The sequence below is a fragment of the Tachyglossus aculeatus genome, chromosome 4, assembly GCF_015852505.1.
Source record: "Tachyglossus aculeatus isolate mTacAcu1 chromosome 4, mTacAcu1.pri, whole genome shotgun sequence".
Taxonomy (NCBI): Eukaryota; Metazoa; Chordata; class Mammalia; order Monotremata; family Tachyglossidae; genus Tachyglossus; species Tachyglossus aculeatus.
This window is the reverse complement of record NC_052069.1, coordinates 122,103,037-122,121,064: the sequence shown is the minus strand read 5'-3', so window position 1 is coordinate 122,121,064 and position 18,028 is coordinate 122,103,037. Positions and strand designations below refer to the sequence as shown.

At 45.5% G+C, this 18,028-nt stretch overlaps 1 protein-coding gene across 1 annotated transcript in view; it reads left to right on the top strand.

Moving 5' to 3' along the window:
* The window catches only part of PAPPA (pappalysin 1), a 287,178-nt gene that overhangs the window by 182,485 nt on the left and 86,665 nt on the right, over window positions 1-18,028 (top strand). The window contains exons 11-13 of the mRNA XM_038745960.1: window positions 1,022-1,135; window positions 1,628-1,763; window positions 8,146-8,359. Of these exons, the coding sequence (XP_038601888.1) occupies window positions 1,022-1,135; window positions 1,628-1,763; window positions 8,146-8,359 (464 nt within the window). The remainder of the gene's footprint in view (window positions 1-1,021; window positions 1,136-1,627; window positions 1,764-8,145; window positions 8,360-18,028) is intronic.

Below are 18,028 nucleotides of genomic sequence, written 5' to 3'. Positions count from 1 at the left end.
CCACTTCCACCCGATCCAGCTGGGAAGAAACAACTTTTCCCTATGTCTTCCCTAGGCAGGCAAATGTTTGCCCGCTAAGACGAAATCCCCTCTGGGATTTCCCCAGGAGGGTAGTGCAAGTTGGAAGCTGGCATGGACTGCTTACATCAGTCTGAATTCTTGGGGGCTCCAATTGAAAACTAAAATAATAATGTCACCCGAGATTTCTTCATTTCTGCCATGAAATTCCAGTAGACAGGAAAGAAGCTGAAGTTTAGGGTTCAGTTACAGGGGTTTCTGAAAATGGTAGCAGCAGCAGCAGCAGCAGCAGCAGTATTTAAGTTGTAAGCTTAAATTCTGTAAACTCAGAAACTTCCCCTAGATTGTAAACTTCCTCTAGACTGTACAATCATCCCTCTATAATGTAAGCTTGTTATAGGCAAGGAACATTCCTACCACCTCTGTTGTACTGTGCTCTCCTAGGTGCTTAGTACAGTGCTCTGCACACAGTAAACACTACATAAATACGATCGATTGATTGATTGTTACTCCCTGCATACACTGAGCTCACAAAGGAAGCCACAATGGGAAAAGAAATCCATTATTACTTACTCTTTCTCCATGGAAAGAAAATTATTCTATACCAACAATCTGAAACCTACCATGGCTATTTTCCATATGATCCTTCAATTATTGTTGTTATTATTATTATGATATTTGTTAAGCACTCACTATGTGTTCGTTGCTCTGGGGTACATGCAAGTTAATCAGGTCAGGCACAGTCGCTGTCCTACATTGGGCTCACACTCTAAGTGGGAGGGAGAATAGGCTAATTGAATCCCCTTTCTACAGATGAGGAAACAGAGGCAGTGAAGTTAGGTGACTTGCTCAAGGACATAGAGCAGGCTAATGGGAGAACTGGGATTAGAACCCAGGTCCTCTGCCTGCGAGGCCCATGTTCTTCCACTAGGTCATGTTGCTTCTCACAACAATGTCTATGGGATATCTCATCAATGGTATTTTTCTCTCTTTCTCTGACCAGGTGTGCCGAACCAAGGTGATGGATTTGAGTGATGGCGTATCTCAGTATGCTTGGTATCCATGCACAGCTAACTACCAGTATTCCCATATGACTCAGACTATTTTCTGGCTCAAGGTAAGGAGAGATCGAGTTAGTGTGTGCTATTGCCAAGAACCGAGAGTTACAGACAAGTTGCCCAGAAATGATAGACCTACCAAAAGAGGCAGCACTAAGAGGCTAATATGGGAAAGTTTTATTATCATGATGTTTCTCTGAATTCTGCCTTAAAAATTAGCCCACAAATATTTATGGAGTTCCTGCAAGGGTCTTAACATTTGTTTGGTGTTGAGAACACGTGTGAAGAAATATGTCCATATAAAAACTATAGTTAAAAGCTGGGTTGGAGGGAGGAGTGGGTCATAGAGGGTGCTGTTGGGTTGGAGAGTGTTTAGGGTTCATCCATCCCAGCTTCCTAGAGGGGGTGGGCTTTGAGTTGTGACTTGCCAGAAAGGAGGACTGTGGTGTGAGAAACTGGAGCAGTGAATATTTTCCATCCCGTTGATACAATGTTAAATGTCCCTGAATCACAGAGAAGATTCCTGAGCCCATGTGTCCTCTCCCTCGCAGGCTTACTTCTCACAGCCAATGGTAGCTGCTGCTGTCATTGTCCACTTGGTCACGGATGGAACTGACTATCTGGATCAGAAACAGGAAACCATCAGTGTCCAGCTGTTTGACACTAAAGACCAAAGTCATGATCTGGGTAAGGGTATTTTTCTCAGGATGGGGCCCTTGTATCTGACAAATACTTTCTGCTATTTCCTCCCACTTCCATCCCCATTCTTCAATCCAGTTTCCTCCTTCTCTGGCTGAATACCAAGTGACCCAGAAAGTAGTCTTTTGGGGGGTTCCCAAAGCTACATGATGATAAATCAAAAAGAGCATCCGGGCCCCTCCACCCCAACTGGGACCCCTTCCATTCCTATTTTATAATCCAGCAACCTTGGACCCCTCAATCCCTTCCTCAGATACCTATTTAAGTCACTTTTAAGGGAAAGGAAAAGGAATTATTTACTGTCAGATGCAAATCTTTCTTCTTCCTATGGGAACTCTGCTTGTCACCATCTCAAAAGGAAAGAGGTGATTCTTGGGAAAGTAAAAGAATAGGTCTTCTTTTTCTGGGAAATTGGGGTTTTTTAATCTATGAACCACCTTTACTAATCCAGGGAGGTAGCTGGGGCAATCATTAGCACCACTGGTCTCATAAGTATCTGACAACTTCCAGAACACCTCAGGGCCACTCAAGTCAGGACACTGACAAGCCAGTCCTCTGGCCTGCCCCCAGGACCCTGCCCAGGAAGAAAGTGGTGGTTCCAGTTTAGGGGCTTTCACAGGTCTAGAAAGGTGTCGGAGATCCCATTGGTGTTTCAGGGGATGCTGAGGTGGGGTGTGTGATCCCAGGTTGATCCAGGATGTTCCCAACCTGGAAATTAAGCTTAGACAGATTTGACTGCCATTTGGGGCACCTGAAGCATGGGGCTTGGTTTCCTATTGCCACACTGAATGCTCCAAGCTGCCAGAGTGTTCAGAAGTGTCAACAGGGTTGCCATGCAGCTGAATAAGTCTTGGCAAGCTGGGAGCCCAATTTGTCATTTCATCATGTGGTTCTTTTGAACTTGCTCAGTCCTCCTGGAGCCCTGGAAATCTACCAGGATTGTTTTTGGGACCTCTGATGCCAGGTCACTCACTAACAGAGACAACACCTCTACCCCTCATAGATAATATGGCACAATCAGTCCATGTCACTATCAAGAGGGGAAGCCTAAATACCTGAACTTGACTCAAAATTCTTCCATTCCATTCCCCCACTCTAGCAATTTGTTCTAATTTCCATTCCCCACCCCTAACAACCAAACTTTTACAGGAGCAGCTAGTGAGATGGACTCATTTTAAATCTGCTTCAGCTTCCTGTCGCCTTTCTCCCAGCTCCTTTGGGCTAGAGAGAAGGCAGAGCAGAGCTCCTAGCAGAGAGCAGAGGGACAACAGGACAGGAAGAAAGAGTATCTGGGCCAGACTAGCCCATCAGCTCCCAAATAGTCATGTGTTACCTTGGGGATTAAGTAGGAGGTGACACTTAAACCAAAATCAGAAAGAGTGTGAAATCCATGAAAATCCAGTACATCAAAATGGTCTTGCATCTACCTCAATGCTTAGCACAACCCTTGGCACATAAGCCATTAACATTCAAAGTAATTAAAAAGGAGGGAGAGAGCATGAATAAGGGTGTGGGGGATAAGAAACTCTTCCTGACTTGCAGTTTTGTGGTCACTAAAACTGATGATGCCTTAAAGTTGTAGCAGCAATCAATGGATCCAGCCCATCAATGGTATGTCTTGAGTTACTCTCCCCCCTTCAAAGCCTTACTGAAGGCACATCTCCTCCAAGAGGCCTTCCTTGACTAAGCCTTCCTTTCCTTTTCCTCAACTCCCTCCTGAGTCACCCTGATTTGCTCCCTTTACTCATGCCCCCTCCTAGCTCCACAGCCCTTATGTACATATCTGTAATTTATTTATCTACATTAATGTCTGTTCCCTCTCTCGGCTGTAAACTCACTGTGGGCAGGGAAAATGTCTGTTATATTGCTATATTGTACCCTCCCAAATGCTTAGTATAGTGATCTGTGCACAGTAAGTACTCAATAAATATGACTGACTGACTGTCAGACTGACAAAGTGACTGAGAGAGTACAATGCAAATGCTAGACATGATCTGAGCCCTCAACTACTGGATCATTCTCCTTGCTAACCTCTCTGCCTCCAGCCTCTTCCCTCTCCAGTCCATACTCCACTCTGCTGCCCAGATCACTTCTCTAAAAAATCATTCATGCACATCTCTCCACTCCTCAAGTGTCTTCAATAGCGGCCATCCATAACTGCAACAAACAGAAACTCCTAGGCATCACATCACCAACTCAGCACTCTCAGGAGGTTAAATTGCTCAGATGGCTTCTCTCAGTAGGGAGATATGTGCCCTCTTCTGCTATCTTTATTTGGTTGCCTAGGCAGATCAGTTGCTTAAATAAAGGAAGCAGAATTCAGTTGGTAAAATTCTCACAACTAGGGGGTTCAGTAGGGATGGAAGCTGAGACGGTCCCTGATCTTTCAACTCTAGTCCAGGCTAGTGTGGCCTAGGTGATACTAGCTGGTGGTCTGAATTCAGCCACCCACTTCCAGTGGAACAAACCACCACTTTGAAGCTTGTGGTGGGTAATAATAATGATGATGATGGTACTTATTAAATGCTTATTATGGGTCAAGCTCATTTCTAAGTACTGGGGTTGATACAAGTTAGTCACATTGGGCAGAGTCCCTATGCCACATGGGACTCACTGCTAAGTACAAAGAAGAACAGGTATTGAATCCCCATTTTACAGATGAGGAAACTGAGGCCTAGAGAAATCAAGTGACTTGTCCAGGGTCACACAACAAGCAATTGGCAGTGCTGGGAATAGAACCCTACTCCTCTGACTTCCAGTCCTAAGCTCTGTCAACTAGGTTATGCTGATTCACTGCCTAGCCTATCCAGGGCTAACTAATTTACAGAAGGTTTGAATCCTGTGAATCGGGTAGGAAACACCTTACCTTTGGACTGGCTTCTCTTTTATTTAAAGAAGCTCAACTATAGATTAAGTTAGAAGAAGGAGCCTATTGAGCCTCTGTGAGAAGTGAGGTTTTCCATCCATAGAATGGACTCAGCAAGGGGTAAACTGGGGAAAGGATGTCTTCTCCTGTTCCTTCAATTAAGTCATGAAAAGCAGCATAGTCTAGTAGAAAGAACACAGGCTTGGGAGTCAGAGGCCCTGAGTTCTAATCCCAGCTTGGCCAGTTGCTTGCTGTGTAACTTTGGGCAAATCCTTAACTTTTCTGGTACTCAGTTTACTTATCTACAAAAGGGGGATTCAATAGTTGTTCTCCCCTCCACTTAGACTGGGAACCCCATGTGGAACAGGGTCCATGTCCACCCTAATTATCCTGTATCTATTCCAGCCTGTAGCACACTGCTTGGCATGAAGTAAGTCCTTATCAAATATTATCATTATTATTGTCATTATTATCATCATCATCATCATCATCATTATTCTGTCTAATAGCAATCCAGGATCCATCTCGACACTGTAGAGTGGCTGATCCACCCTCCAACAGATGCCCGTTTAAAGGCTCAGTGACTCTAATTCATCATTTAATCATATCCATTGAGTGCTTACTATGTGCAGAACACTGTATTAAGCACTTGGAAGAGTACAATACAAAAAAAATTAGCAAACATGTTCCCTGCCCATAACCTGCCAAATATAGCATTGAAAATGACTTCATTAATTCCCATTTTCTTAGCCACCTCAATTTATTTGTTTTTGCCATTAACATGGACTTTTTTTGAAATGAATAAGTTCCTGTTGCTTTTTCCACATTTCAGTGAACTGCCCTTTAGAAAAGAGTCCTGTCACTAGCTTACTGCACTAATCCCACTATCAATCAATCAGTCATTCAATAAATGGTGTTTATTGAACATGTGAGCGCAGAACACTGTACTGAATGCTTGGGAAAGTACAATACCAAAGACTTGGTAGACCTGAAACCTGCCCATAAGGAATTTACATTCTAGTTGTCTACACCCCGCCCTCCCCACTGCCCCACGCAAACCCCTCCACCACCAAAGAGTCTGAAGAACACAGTTCTACCCAGCTCTTGCTCTTCTACTGCCCCTTCCATCTTCTCTATCCCCTCCTGCCTTAGCAAGTGTTGACTCCTGAGCTGAAGGATTTTAGTCTAGGAGCAGGAGGGCAGATGGAATTTCAGACCTCCAGTCCACCCTCCATCTCTGAATTAAGGGGCCAAGTAGCACTACTGATACCCAAAGGGCCATTTGAGACTTTACTTTCCAGGAGTCAAACTGAGTCTTGTAATCCTTCCCTCCTTCCCGAAAGTCCCCTCCCCCCCACCACAGTTCTCACAAGCCTTGATCCTTACTCACAAACCTAGGACATCAGTAATAAGGAGTTTGGGAGATGAATGCCTTTCAATCAGGCAATGCGGAAACATTTGAAATTCGGGACGTGAACGGTTTGGTCGGCTCTGGCTTTTTCAGATTGAGCTGCACCTGCTTGAAAGCGGCAACTCTGCTCCAGTCCTCAGAGAGCTCATTTCAAAAGGCCCATGAGAGGGGAGGAGGCAGGGAGGTCATTTCAGGGTCAGGTAGAAGCCAAAGGGGAAGGAAATAAAAAGTTTTTTATTATTATCATTATTATTCAAAGAAGGGAAACACTTAATAGAGATGCTTTTAAAAGGCTCTATCCATTTTTCTAAGGGGGCAGTTTTGTCTTTTATATTTGGAGACTGAGCAATATCCTTTGGATTCCGAGATGACCCACAGTGAAAATATCTTTGAGGAATTAAACATACAATTGCAATTTATGTTCTAATTGCCAAGAGTCTTATTTTACTAATGAATTCAGACTTTCGATGACAAGAAGGCTGGCGCTATGCACCCTTCTAAGTCTTTTATTCTCTGTCAGTCTCTCTTTAAAGCCTTTGCGTCCCTCTTTTCCTCCCTGTCTCCCTTTGACAGTCTTGTTCAGCAGGATTTTGTGTGGCATCTATTATCTACGCTGCCCCCAATGACTTCTCTGCATTAAGCAGTTCAGTCACAGTTAGGTCACAGTGGTAGAGGGGAAAGGAGATTGGGAGGCGTAAACAAGGTGAAGAGAGAAATGCTTTGGAGATGATGATTGTGGGAAGAGAGGGTGGGGGAGAGGGAAGAGAGGAGGGAGGAAGGAGAGAGGAGACAGAAGAGAAGAGGGAGAGGAGAGAGAGAAGGAGAGGGAAAGAGTAGAGAGAGAGAGAGAGGGAGAGAGGGAGAGAGAAAAAAGAGGGAGAGAGGAAGAGAGGGAGAGGAGAGAGAAGAGAAGAGGGAGAGAGGAGAGAGTAAGGGAGAGAAGAGAGATATGGGGAGAGGTGGGGGGAGAAGGGGAGAAAGAGAGAGGAGAAAAAGAGGAGGAGAGGGAGAGAGAGAGACAGAGAGAAGGGAAAAAGGAGAGAGAGGCAATCTGAAGTGGAAAGATCCAAAGGAACTAAAGTAGAAGGAAAGGACACAAAAGGATGCATGACTCTGAAGTTAACCCTGAGAACAGAAGACTTCAGTGTCAATTGAAGGACCCACTCTCCTTTGTCACAAGTTTTACTGTAAGGAGAATGAACAGTTTTGGTGCTTGGCGCTCCAGGTTACGGGCCTCCCCTCACCCAAACTCTGGAGCAGCTCCAGGAGGTATTCCCCAAAGGTGCCCATAGGTACTCCAGCCTCTTTGTGCTCAGCTCTGGGCAAGATAAGGGGAAACCTGGAAGTGTGGAATGGTGTATGGGGCTATAGTTCTGTTTAGCACTAGGAGGATTCTGGGGGCCTGGCAAAAACTCCTGAGCATTAGCAGGTGTCCTCAGGGGTTGTGGGCAGTGAACATCTCTACCAAATCCATTATGCCAACCCTCCCAAGTACTTAGAACAGTCCTCTGCACACAGTAAGTGGTCAGTAATTACCATTGACTGGAGGCCGACGAACATGGTACCCTAAGCTGAGCATTCATTTATTCAGTCGTATTTATTGAACACTTACTGTGTGCAGAGCACTGTACTAAGTGCTTGTTCAAACTATTTGTGTTCCATCCCAAACCCCCATTCAGGATGTCCCAAAAGCCCCCTGAAACCTCCGGCAGTTTGAACGGCTCACCCAGCAACCTAATTAGTGCAGCTCCGATCTCTAAGTGGTGTGCAGGGCTTGTAAACACCATTCCACTCATGCTAGCAGAATGCAGGGTGCAGGGAAGAGAGCAGAGACAAGACCCATGATGTTGGGGTGGGGAAGTGAGGGGGCATTAGGGGGAAGGGAGGAGAAGAGAGAGGAAAAGGGTGCCTATGGAGAATTGAGAAAAAAAGCTTCAGGTCTGGGAAAAACCTTCAATCAAACCTGAAATCCCCCTCAGCCGCTTTTGTGCGGAAGCATAAAAGCATCCCGGAGCTTAGGATATGCCAGTCTGGGAGTGTGTGAAAAGCTTTGTCTAATGAGTCTCCTCCCTCCATCTCATCTCCTCTGACAGGTGTCCACGTTCTGAGCTGCAGGAACAATCCCCTAATTATCCCAGTGATTCATGACCTCAGCCACCCCTTCTACCACAGCCAGGCTGTCCTCGTGAGCTTCAGCTCCCAGCTCGTGGCCATCTCCGGTGTGGCCCTGCGCTCCTTCTACAACTTTGACCCCATCACCATCAGCAGCTGTCAGAGAGGGGAGACCTACAGCCCAACTGAGCAGAGGTGAGGCTCTCTCCCAGCTCCCCCCACTATCCCTCACCTCCTACCACCAGTTATCCATATGCAATCTGGCCACATCAACTCCATAGCCTGGAAGGAGGGAGGAGCCTTGAACTCCAATGGCCTCTGGTGTTGCTGGAAAAAGTCACCATGTTCCTCCTGATGAGCAGAGATGATCCACTTGACCCAACTATGTGCTTGGCACATAGTAAGTGCTTAACAAATGCAATACTAATGATAATAATAACAGACTGTGCCAATAAATTAATTCCCTCTTTCCCTCCATTCCTTCATCTTCAAGCCATTAATCTCTCATATAAAAATCCTCACCATTTGAAATTAAGGTTGAGATGGTGAACTCAAAAATCGTCAGAAATCTCCAGTGACTACCAATCAACCTACACATCATGCAGAAACTCCTCGCCCTCGGCTTCAAGGCTCTCCATCACCTCGCCCCCTCCTACCTCACCTCCCTTCTCTCCTACAGCCCAGCCCACACCCTCCTCTCCTCTGCCGCTAATCTCCTCACCGTGCCTTGTTCTCACCTGTCCCGCTGTCGATCCCTGGCCCACGTCATCCCCCTGGCCTGGAGTGCCCTCCCTCCCAACATGCGCCAAGCTAGCTCTCTTCCTCCTTTCAAGGTCCTACCGAGAGCTCACCTCCTCCAGGAGGCTTTCCCAGACTGAGCCCCCTCCTTCCTCTCCCCCTCCTCCCCCCTCTATCCCCCCCACCTTACCTCCTTCCCTTCCCCACAGCACCTGCATATATGTATATATGTTTGTACGTATTTATTACTCTTTATTTATTTATTTTACTTGTACATATTTATTCTACTTATTTTATTTTGTTAATATGTTTTGTTTTGTTCTCTGTCTCCCCCTTCTAGACTGTGAACCCACTGTTGGGTAGGGACCATCTCTATGTGTTGCCAACTTGTACTTCCCAAGCGCTTAGTACAGTGCTCTGGACACAGTAAGCGCTCAATAAATACAATTGAATGAATGAATGAATGAATGAACTCCCTCTAGACTATAAACTTGTTGTGGTCAGGGAATGTGTCTCCTATATTGTTGTATTGTACTCTCTCAAGCACCTAGTACTGTTCCCTGCACACAGTAAGCCCTCAGTACATATGATTGACTGACTGACTAACTGAACTCACCAGTTACAGGCTGGGCTTGGAACCCATCACAGAAATGAGACACCCAGCAATCAAACCTTTGGGACTCTATGATGTGGGTGTGGTGATGGGAAGAAGCAAGCAGGGAGGGAAGGGAGAAATACCCTGAACATTTCTGGGACTCATTGCCTCAGAAAACTCATTGAACTCTCATGCTTGAGAGTTTACTGGGGCCCTGGTAGGGGAGTGGATGGCAGGGGAAGCTATCTGTGCATTGTCAGAGTAGTAATAGTGAGAGTAGCAATGACAGTAGTAGCAGTGACAGTAGTGGTAACAGCAGTAGCAGTGGTAGCAGTAACAGTAGTACCAGTAGGCAGAAACAGCAGTAGCAGTAACAGTAGTAGCAGGAGCAGGAGCAGCAGGAGCAATTACAGCAGTAGCAGTAACAGTAATAGCCGTTGACAGTAGTACCGGTAGCAATAACAGTAGTAGCAGTAGCAGGAACAGCAGTAGCAGTAGAAGGAGAAGCAGTAGCAGGAGTAGCAGTAGTACATTCCTTCAGTTCCAGCTTTCACTCTCCTCCTCCCCCTAGACTCCGGGTTCTCTCTTTCAAGAGTGGCCTTGCTCTCTGGGTGCCAAAACCAAATGGAACTCCAAGTCACCCCTTGATCTCAAGCCTCAATCATCAAATTTTCTCACCCCTTTGTAACCCTAACTCTAACCCTTCCTAACCCTTACATTGCTTTCCCTTCTCCAATCCTCCCCATGACAAGTTCCCCAAAGCCATTGGTTCCAGGGCCAACTTTGCCCCACACTGAAATCCTCTGCCATTTGCAGAGTTCATTATGTGTTGAGATTGTTCAGGATGCAAAAAACTGTTTTAAAACAAGCCATCAGTATGCTTTGACAATGGCATTTTTTTTATTCTCAATTGTTAGTAAACTCAGATTAATAGACACTAACACTACTTCAAATATTGCTAACACCTTACTTCTAAAAGTTAGTGAAAACATGAGTAATCTCTAATCCATCAGTTGTGTTTATTGAGCATTTTCTGTGTGTATAGCACTGTACTAAGTGCTTGGGAGAATATAATAAAGTAGACAGACACAATCTTTGTCCTCTAAGAGCTTACAATCTAGTTGGTAAGAAAGACATTAAACTATATTACAGGTATGGGGAAGCAACTGAGTGTAAGGATATGTATATCAGTTCTGTAGGTGGAGGTACTCCTCTAACTGTAATTTATTTTAATGTTCGTTTCCCACTATAGACTGTAAGTTCCTTGTGGGCAGAGGATTGTATCTACCAACTGTATTGTATATTACTGTCTCAAGTGCTTAGTACAATGCTCCGTGCAGAGTAAGCACTCAATAAATACCATAGATTTGTTGACTGATTGAGATGGGATGAGTAGCTAAGTGCTTAACAGATAGGGTTAAATGCATCAGTGATTCAGTACCTAAGCAAAGTTAGGGAAAGATTTCCGGAGATGAGATTTTACTAGGACTTTGAAGATGGGGAATATAGTGGTCAATCAGTGGCCTGTACGATAAATAGGATTGCACTCTCCCAAGTACTAAGAACAATGCTCTGCACACAGTAAATGCTAAATAAATTCCACTGATTGATTAATTGGTAGGTGTTATTTCTAATAATTCTTCTGAGAGATAACTCTGCGTGCGGTAGTTCACTTTCTCCTGATCCGTTTTTCACTATTCTAGAAGCAATCTAGTGGAAATCAAGCTCCCATTCGTTCCTTCTTCTCTTCTGTTCCTCATGCTCAGGCTTTGGGCATTAGCATCACCACCACCACCACTGGTTTTCCTCCCTTCATGCCCATGAGCTATGCGCAGCTCCATATAATTCATGGAGACTATCCAGTGTATGAATTTTTCAGGACCTTTACTTCTCACCCTCTTCTCACCTGTTGTCTGGTATAATGCCATTTTACTGCTGATTAATGTACATACCAGAGAGAAGAAGCAGGGCTTAGTGGAAAGAGCATGGGACTGGGAGTCAGAGGACCTGGGTTCTAATCCAGACTCTGGCACTTGTCTATTTTGTGACCTTGGACAAGTCACTTAATTTATCGGTGCTTCAGTTACCTAACCTGTAAAATGGGGATTAAGATTGTGAGCCTCACGTGTCCAACCTGATTATCTTGTATCTACCCCAGTGCTCAATATGGTGTCTGGCACATAGTAAATGTTTAACATGTACCATTGAAATAAGGCTAAAGATAGGAAAGTGGGGAAAAGACAAATCAGTCTATCTTCTGCTTTATTAGCTGCTTGTGCAGAGGTTTGGGAAAGAGGGTAAGATTTAAAGAATTGACCAAAATGAATATTCTTTCAGTTATCTGGGGATTTCAGTGATCTGTGCTATCCCTGCCTTCTCTATCCTAGACAATTGAGAGTTGATTAAAGAAGGAGAGAAAAGGGGAGATGGAGAGGGATTGTTTTACTTGGGTAATTTAAGGTATTGAGAGGTTAAACTCTTTGATGCATAATAGAAAGTCATTTGTGGTACACCCTCAAGTTCTGGCTTTCCACTGCCTGCTGTAACTACTAAACAACATTCCCTGGCCCTCAGTACAACCTCACACTCTTACTCCCCCAACCCCTTCACCCCCTACATCTTTGTGCTTGGGTGCAGTCCCATATTGCAAGTTGCCCCTTTCTTGAAGTCCACATTCAGGCATCCCAGCACCTTGGCAATTTCAGCAGGCCCTCAAGTCATGCAGCAGAGCCTTTCCGTAGAGTAGGGAGAACATCATAGTCCTATAAGAGCCAAAGAATGCCCCTCTTCACTCAGATCAGCAAGAATGACAATGATGATCCTCATCATTCTGATCTTTCTCTCCAACTAGAGACCCAGATTTTATTTAAAAAAACCTGCCAGGTTTGGTGGTGGTTTCTGCCTGATTTTCTGTCCTTCTTTATGCTGAGTGGGGAGTGAGAAGGAAGGTTGGGGGGGAGGGGTTGTGTGTGTGTGTGTGTGTGTGTGTGTGTGTGTGTGTGTGTATGCATGTGTGGTGGCTGAGGGGGGAGGGTGGTCATATCTATAGCTAAATCAATCCAGTCAGTGTGTTCTGACCGAGATTCAGGGACTCTAATCGTTCTACGCAATAGGCTGTATAAATTCAGAGGCCCAAAGAAAGCAAGATCAGGTTTCAGATGAGCGATCCAGTCGTGGAAGTTGGGCCAGATCCTGGTACACAAGGGAGAGAAGGGAGAGAGAGAGAGCCAACTAAAGGGAGTTGGGATAGACAGGGAGGAGAGCAGTGTCATAGCAAGGGGCCCGTGTCTGTGTGTGTTTGTGTGCATATGTGCATCTCTCTCCCTTCCTCAATCCCTCCTCCTGCTCTCATCCAACTTTAAGCAGGAATTGAGTAGTTTGTTATGAAATGTGAAGTGGTGTGTGTTTGGAAAACCTTTCCCCCACCTCCCTCTTTTTCATGAAAACCCATCCAGGCCCCAAAGCCCAGATTCAGAAAGGTAGTTGAAATAAAAAAAAAAAAAAAAAAAAGAATCACTAAAGTTGTGGCTGCCCAAAGAGCAGCAGAGAGATGGACGACAGGCAGAATGTCAGGACAACAGCCTGGTAAAACTTTTGGCTCTATCCCCAAGCCTTTAAGAAAGGAGTAACTTTCAGGGTTGTTCCCTCAACCAGTCCCTTGGACTCCCACGTTTGGAGGAAATGAAGTAGTTTTTGGACAGATGAGATTGAGGCATGAAAAAAACTGAGAATCCAGAGCATCTAGTGGTTAATCCTCTTGTTCTCCCTCTTGTCTGTAAGCTCACTGTAGGAAGGGAACATGTCCACCAACTCTGTTGCACTGTCATCATCATCATCATCATCAATCGTATTTATTGAGCACTTACTGTGTGCAGAGCACTGTACTAAGCGCTTGGGAATTACAAATTGGCAACATATAGAGACAGTCCCTACCCAACAGTGGGCTCACAGTCTAAAAGGGGGAGACAGAGAACAAAACCAAACATACTAACAAAATAAAATAAATAGAATAGATATGTACAAGTAAAATAAATAAATAAATAGAGTAATAAATATGTACAAACATATATACAGGTGCTGTGGGGAAGGGAAAGAGGTAAGATGGGGGAGATGGAGGGGGGACGAGGGGGAGAGGAAGGAAGGGGCTCAGTCTGGGAAGGCCTCCTGGAGGAGGTGAGCTCTCAGTAGGGCCTTGAAGGGAGGAAGAGAGCTAGCTTGGCGGATAGGCAGAGGGAGGGCATTCCAGGCCCGGGGGATGACGTGGGCCGGGGGTCGATGGCGGGACAGGCGAGAACGAGGTACGGTGAGGAGATTAGCGGCAGAGGAGCGGAGGGTGCGGGCTGGTCTGTAGAAGGAGAGAAGGGAGGTGAGGTAGGAGGGGGCGAAGTGATGGACAGCCTTGAAGCCCAGGGTGAGGAGTTTCTGCCTGATGCGCAGATTGATTGGTAGCCACTGGGGATTATTGAGGAGGGGAGTAATATGCCCCGAGCGTTTCTGGACAAAGATAATCCGGGCAGCAGCATGAAGTATGGATTGAAGTGGAGAGAGACTCGAGGATGGGAGATCAGAGAGAAGGCTGATGCAGTAGTCCAGACAGGATAGGATGAGAGCTTCATTGAGCAGGGTAGCGGTATGGATGGAGAGGAAAGGGCAGATCTTGGCAATGTTGCGGAGCTGAGACCGGCAGGTTTTGGTGACGGCTTGGATGTGAGGGGTGAATGAGAGAGCAGAGTCGAGGATGACACCAAGGTTGTGGGCTTGTGAGACGGGAAGGATGGTAGTGCCATCAACAGAGATGGGAAAGTCAGGGGGAGGGCAAGGTTTGGGAGGGAAGACAAGGAGTTCAGTCTTCGACATGTTGAGCTTTAGGTGGCGGGCAGACATCCAGATAGAGATGTCCTGAAGGAAGGAGGAGATGCGAGCCTGGAGAGAGGGGGAGAGAGCAGGGGCAGAGATGTAGATCTGGGTGTCATCAGCGTAGAGATGATAGTTGAAGCCGTGGGAGCGAATGAGGTCACCAAGGGACTGCGTGTAGATCGAGAACAGAAGGGGACCAAGCACTGAACCTTGGGGAACTCCCACAGTTAGAGGATGGGAGTGGGAGGAGGAGCCTGCAAAAGAGACTGAGAATGAATGACCGGAGAGGTAAGAGGAGAACCAGGAGAGGACAGAGTCTGTGAAGCCAAGGTCAAATAGCGTGTTGAGGAGAAGGGGGTGGTCCACAGTGTCGAAGGCAGCTGAGAGGTCGAGGAGGATTAGGACAGAGTATGAGCCGTTGGATTTGGCAAGCAGGAGATCATTGGTGACCTTTGAGAGGGCAGTTTCCGTGGAATGTAGGGGACGGAAACCAGTCTGGAGGGTGTTGAGGAGAGAGTTGTTGTTGAGGAATTCTAGGCAGCGCATGTAGACAACTCGTTCAAGGAGTTTGGAAAGGAATGGTAGGAGGGATATGGGGCGATAACTAGAAGGTGAGGTGGGGTCGAGAGGGTTTTTTTAGGATGGGAGAGACATGGGCATGTTTGAAGGCAGAGGGGAAGGAACCAGTGGAGAGTGAGCGGTTGAAGATGGAAGTTAAGGAGGGGAGAAGGCATGGAGCGAGAGATTTCATAAGATGAGAGGGAATGGGGTCAGAAGCACAGGTGGCCGGAGTAGCACTTGAGAGGAGGGAGGAGAGCTCCTCTGAGGATACTGCTGGGAAGGATGGGAGAGTAGCAGAGAGTGTTGAGAGCCGGGGGGTTGGAGAAGGTGGGGAAGTGACTTTGGGGAGGTCGGACCTGATGAATTTAATTTTGTTAATGAAAATTAACATTATTATTATTAACAAGATCATTGGGGGTGAGGGAAGGAGGAGGGGGAGGAACCGGGGGCCTGAGAAGGGAGTTGAATGTACGGAAGAGCTGGTGGGGGTGATGGGCATGGATGTCAATAAGGGAGGAGAAATAATTTTGTCTGGCAGAAGAGAGGGCTGAGTTAAGGCAGGAAAGGATAAACTTGTAGTGAACGAGGTTGGCATGGTGTTTAGACTTTCGCCAGCAGCGTTCGGCAGCTCGAGCATAAGAGCGAAGGAGGTGGACAGTGGCAGTGATCCAGGGCTGTGGGTTAGTGGTACGAGAGCGGCGAAGGGAAAGGGGAGAGAGTGAGTCTAGCTGAGTAGAAAGGGTAGAGTTGAGAGCAGTAATCTGATCATTAAGACTGGGTAGAGAGGAGAGGGCGGTGAGGTGGGGTGTGAGGCGCTCCGAAAGATGGGTGGGGTCCAGAGAGCGGAGATCTCTGTGAGGGAGTAATACGGATTTACAGGGGAAAGGAGTGTGAGTGAGTGGGTTCAGTAGTTTTTCTTCTGCTGCTATATTATCTTCAGCTTGATTTCTCTCCCCCATCTCTTTGTGCTGTTCTGATAGCAACAGATACCACACCCATTCAGGTTGACTGACCATAGCTGAGCAACTGATTACTACCCCAAGCAGACTTTAGTATTCATTTCTATCACACTATTGGGTCTCATTAGATCATTAAGCTCTAAATATGTCTCACTAATGTAAAGAGGAATATATTTAAGATAGTGTGTGTGTGTGTGTGTGTGTGTGTGTGTGTGTGTGTGTGTGTGTGTGTGTTTTCCATTCAGAAATGAGATTTTGAAATTTAGGTATAGTACCTGTGTTCCTGACTGTTCCATGATGTCTCAGGTGTTTCCCTAATTTCAATTATTTCAATACAAAGTTAGGTTTCCCCTTCCTGTTAAGAAAAATGGCAACTCATATTCGGAGAAAGTACGTCAGTACCCAGTGACCTTTTAGATGTGATTTGTGTCTATACAGCTATGCAGAAAATGTGCCTGCTTCCTCCATCCTCCATTTGTTTGACTCAGGCATTAAAAGAATTGGGTTTAGAGTGTTCGTTACTGGCTTTGTAAAATGTTAGAGGGTGAGTTTGTCTCAGCCTTGCACCAGACTTCAAGCTGTACAATATTTATCTTCCATGTTTTGATTGGAAGGTATGAAGTCTCAACACTCTCATCCCTCTGAGTATGACCATTAGGATTAAATAACAAATTCAGATTGTTTAAACACAGTTTAAAGTCTGTGCCCCCTCAACTACTTCCCCAGAGTGCATGACCCAGCATATCTCTAGCGGCACAAACTGTACAACAAGCGATCCCCTCCCCACCAATCCATTCTTTCACCCAGGCCAGTAGAAAAGTCTGTTTGATAGTCCTAGCTGAACCTTTCAAGAAAATGTTTCTCTCTTTATCTTTTTCAACCTCCTTACACACTTTCAATCCAACCCTCTTTGCCCCTCTTTGGCTTGGATTAATAATACATTTCCAGAGAATCATTCTGTTTGGAACCTACTTAGCTTTTCTTAAAAAAAAGTACCAAAAAAGTGAAATCAACCACGATTCCCCATCACAAGCCTGTTCAATAGCAAAACGCCTTGCAAAGTGGCTTTCATTCAGTGAATGTTCAAAGTAATTAATGAGTGGTGCAGATGATTTATAATTATAAACAGTATCAGTCAGGCAGATGTTTTTTCCTGGATCTAGGTTTACCCGTGTCTTGCCAGATGTATGAACGCCTAGACAATTTCTCAAAAGTTCTGTGTGCTGTTCCAAGGAAGGTAGTGGATCATCAGATGCCACCACCATTGCCTCTGCTCCTCATCTGAAAATAGCTTCAGATTCCAGAAGTGAGAGATCAGGGACATTTTGCTAATTATTTCCACCACTGATTGTAGCTCCCCAAAAGGGGAACTGGATTTAGGTTTTTAACCTGGAGATGCCCATTTTCATTGTAGTGATGATAATTACAATGATGATAACATCAATGAGGATGATAATGATAGGTGACGTCTCCCATCAAGAACACCTTGGTTTTGAGACTTTAGGATCAAAACCTGTTTGAAAGAGTTGATAATAGTGATAGCAGTTTACAAAGAGCCGTTTGCCCTCTCTCATCCCTGCCAGTGGTGTTCCCTCCAGGGCACGCAATGCAACAAGTGAGTAGGCAGGCAGGGTGCAACACAATTGCAAAATGCACTCAGGGATTTTTTTGTTTTCAACATGCAGGACCTATTTATGAGCAAAGCGACTACAGCATAGGTACTGTAGTTGTCACCTCCCATGTGAGCCAGCTATTTTTAAGGATTTCTTCTGGACTTATCCATCTCAGGAGATATTCTAAGTGGTCCTTTGGCTCAGGAATCTTCACCAGTAATGGCATAGCCCAAGCAGGTTTTCCCAAACTTTCAGAGTAAGGATTAAACCCAGGTCTGTAAACTCCTCTCTAGATTGTAGGTCCTAATTACACTGCCAACTCTTTGAGGGCAGGAATTTTGTCTATCAACTCTACTGTATTATTGCACTCTCCCAAACACTTAATACAGTGCTCTGCACACAGTAAGGGTTCCATAAATACCACTGATTGATTGCCTCTTTATCCCCAAAATGACCAAAAAGGAGATGAAAACTTTACTGGGGAGCAAGTGAATTGAGGTTTGGGAGAATTACACAGATTTACGAAGAACTAATGGAACAG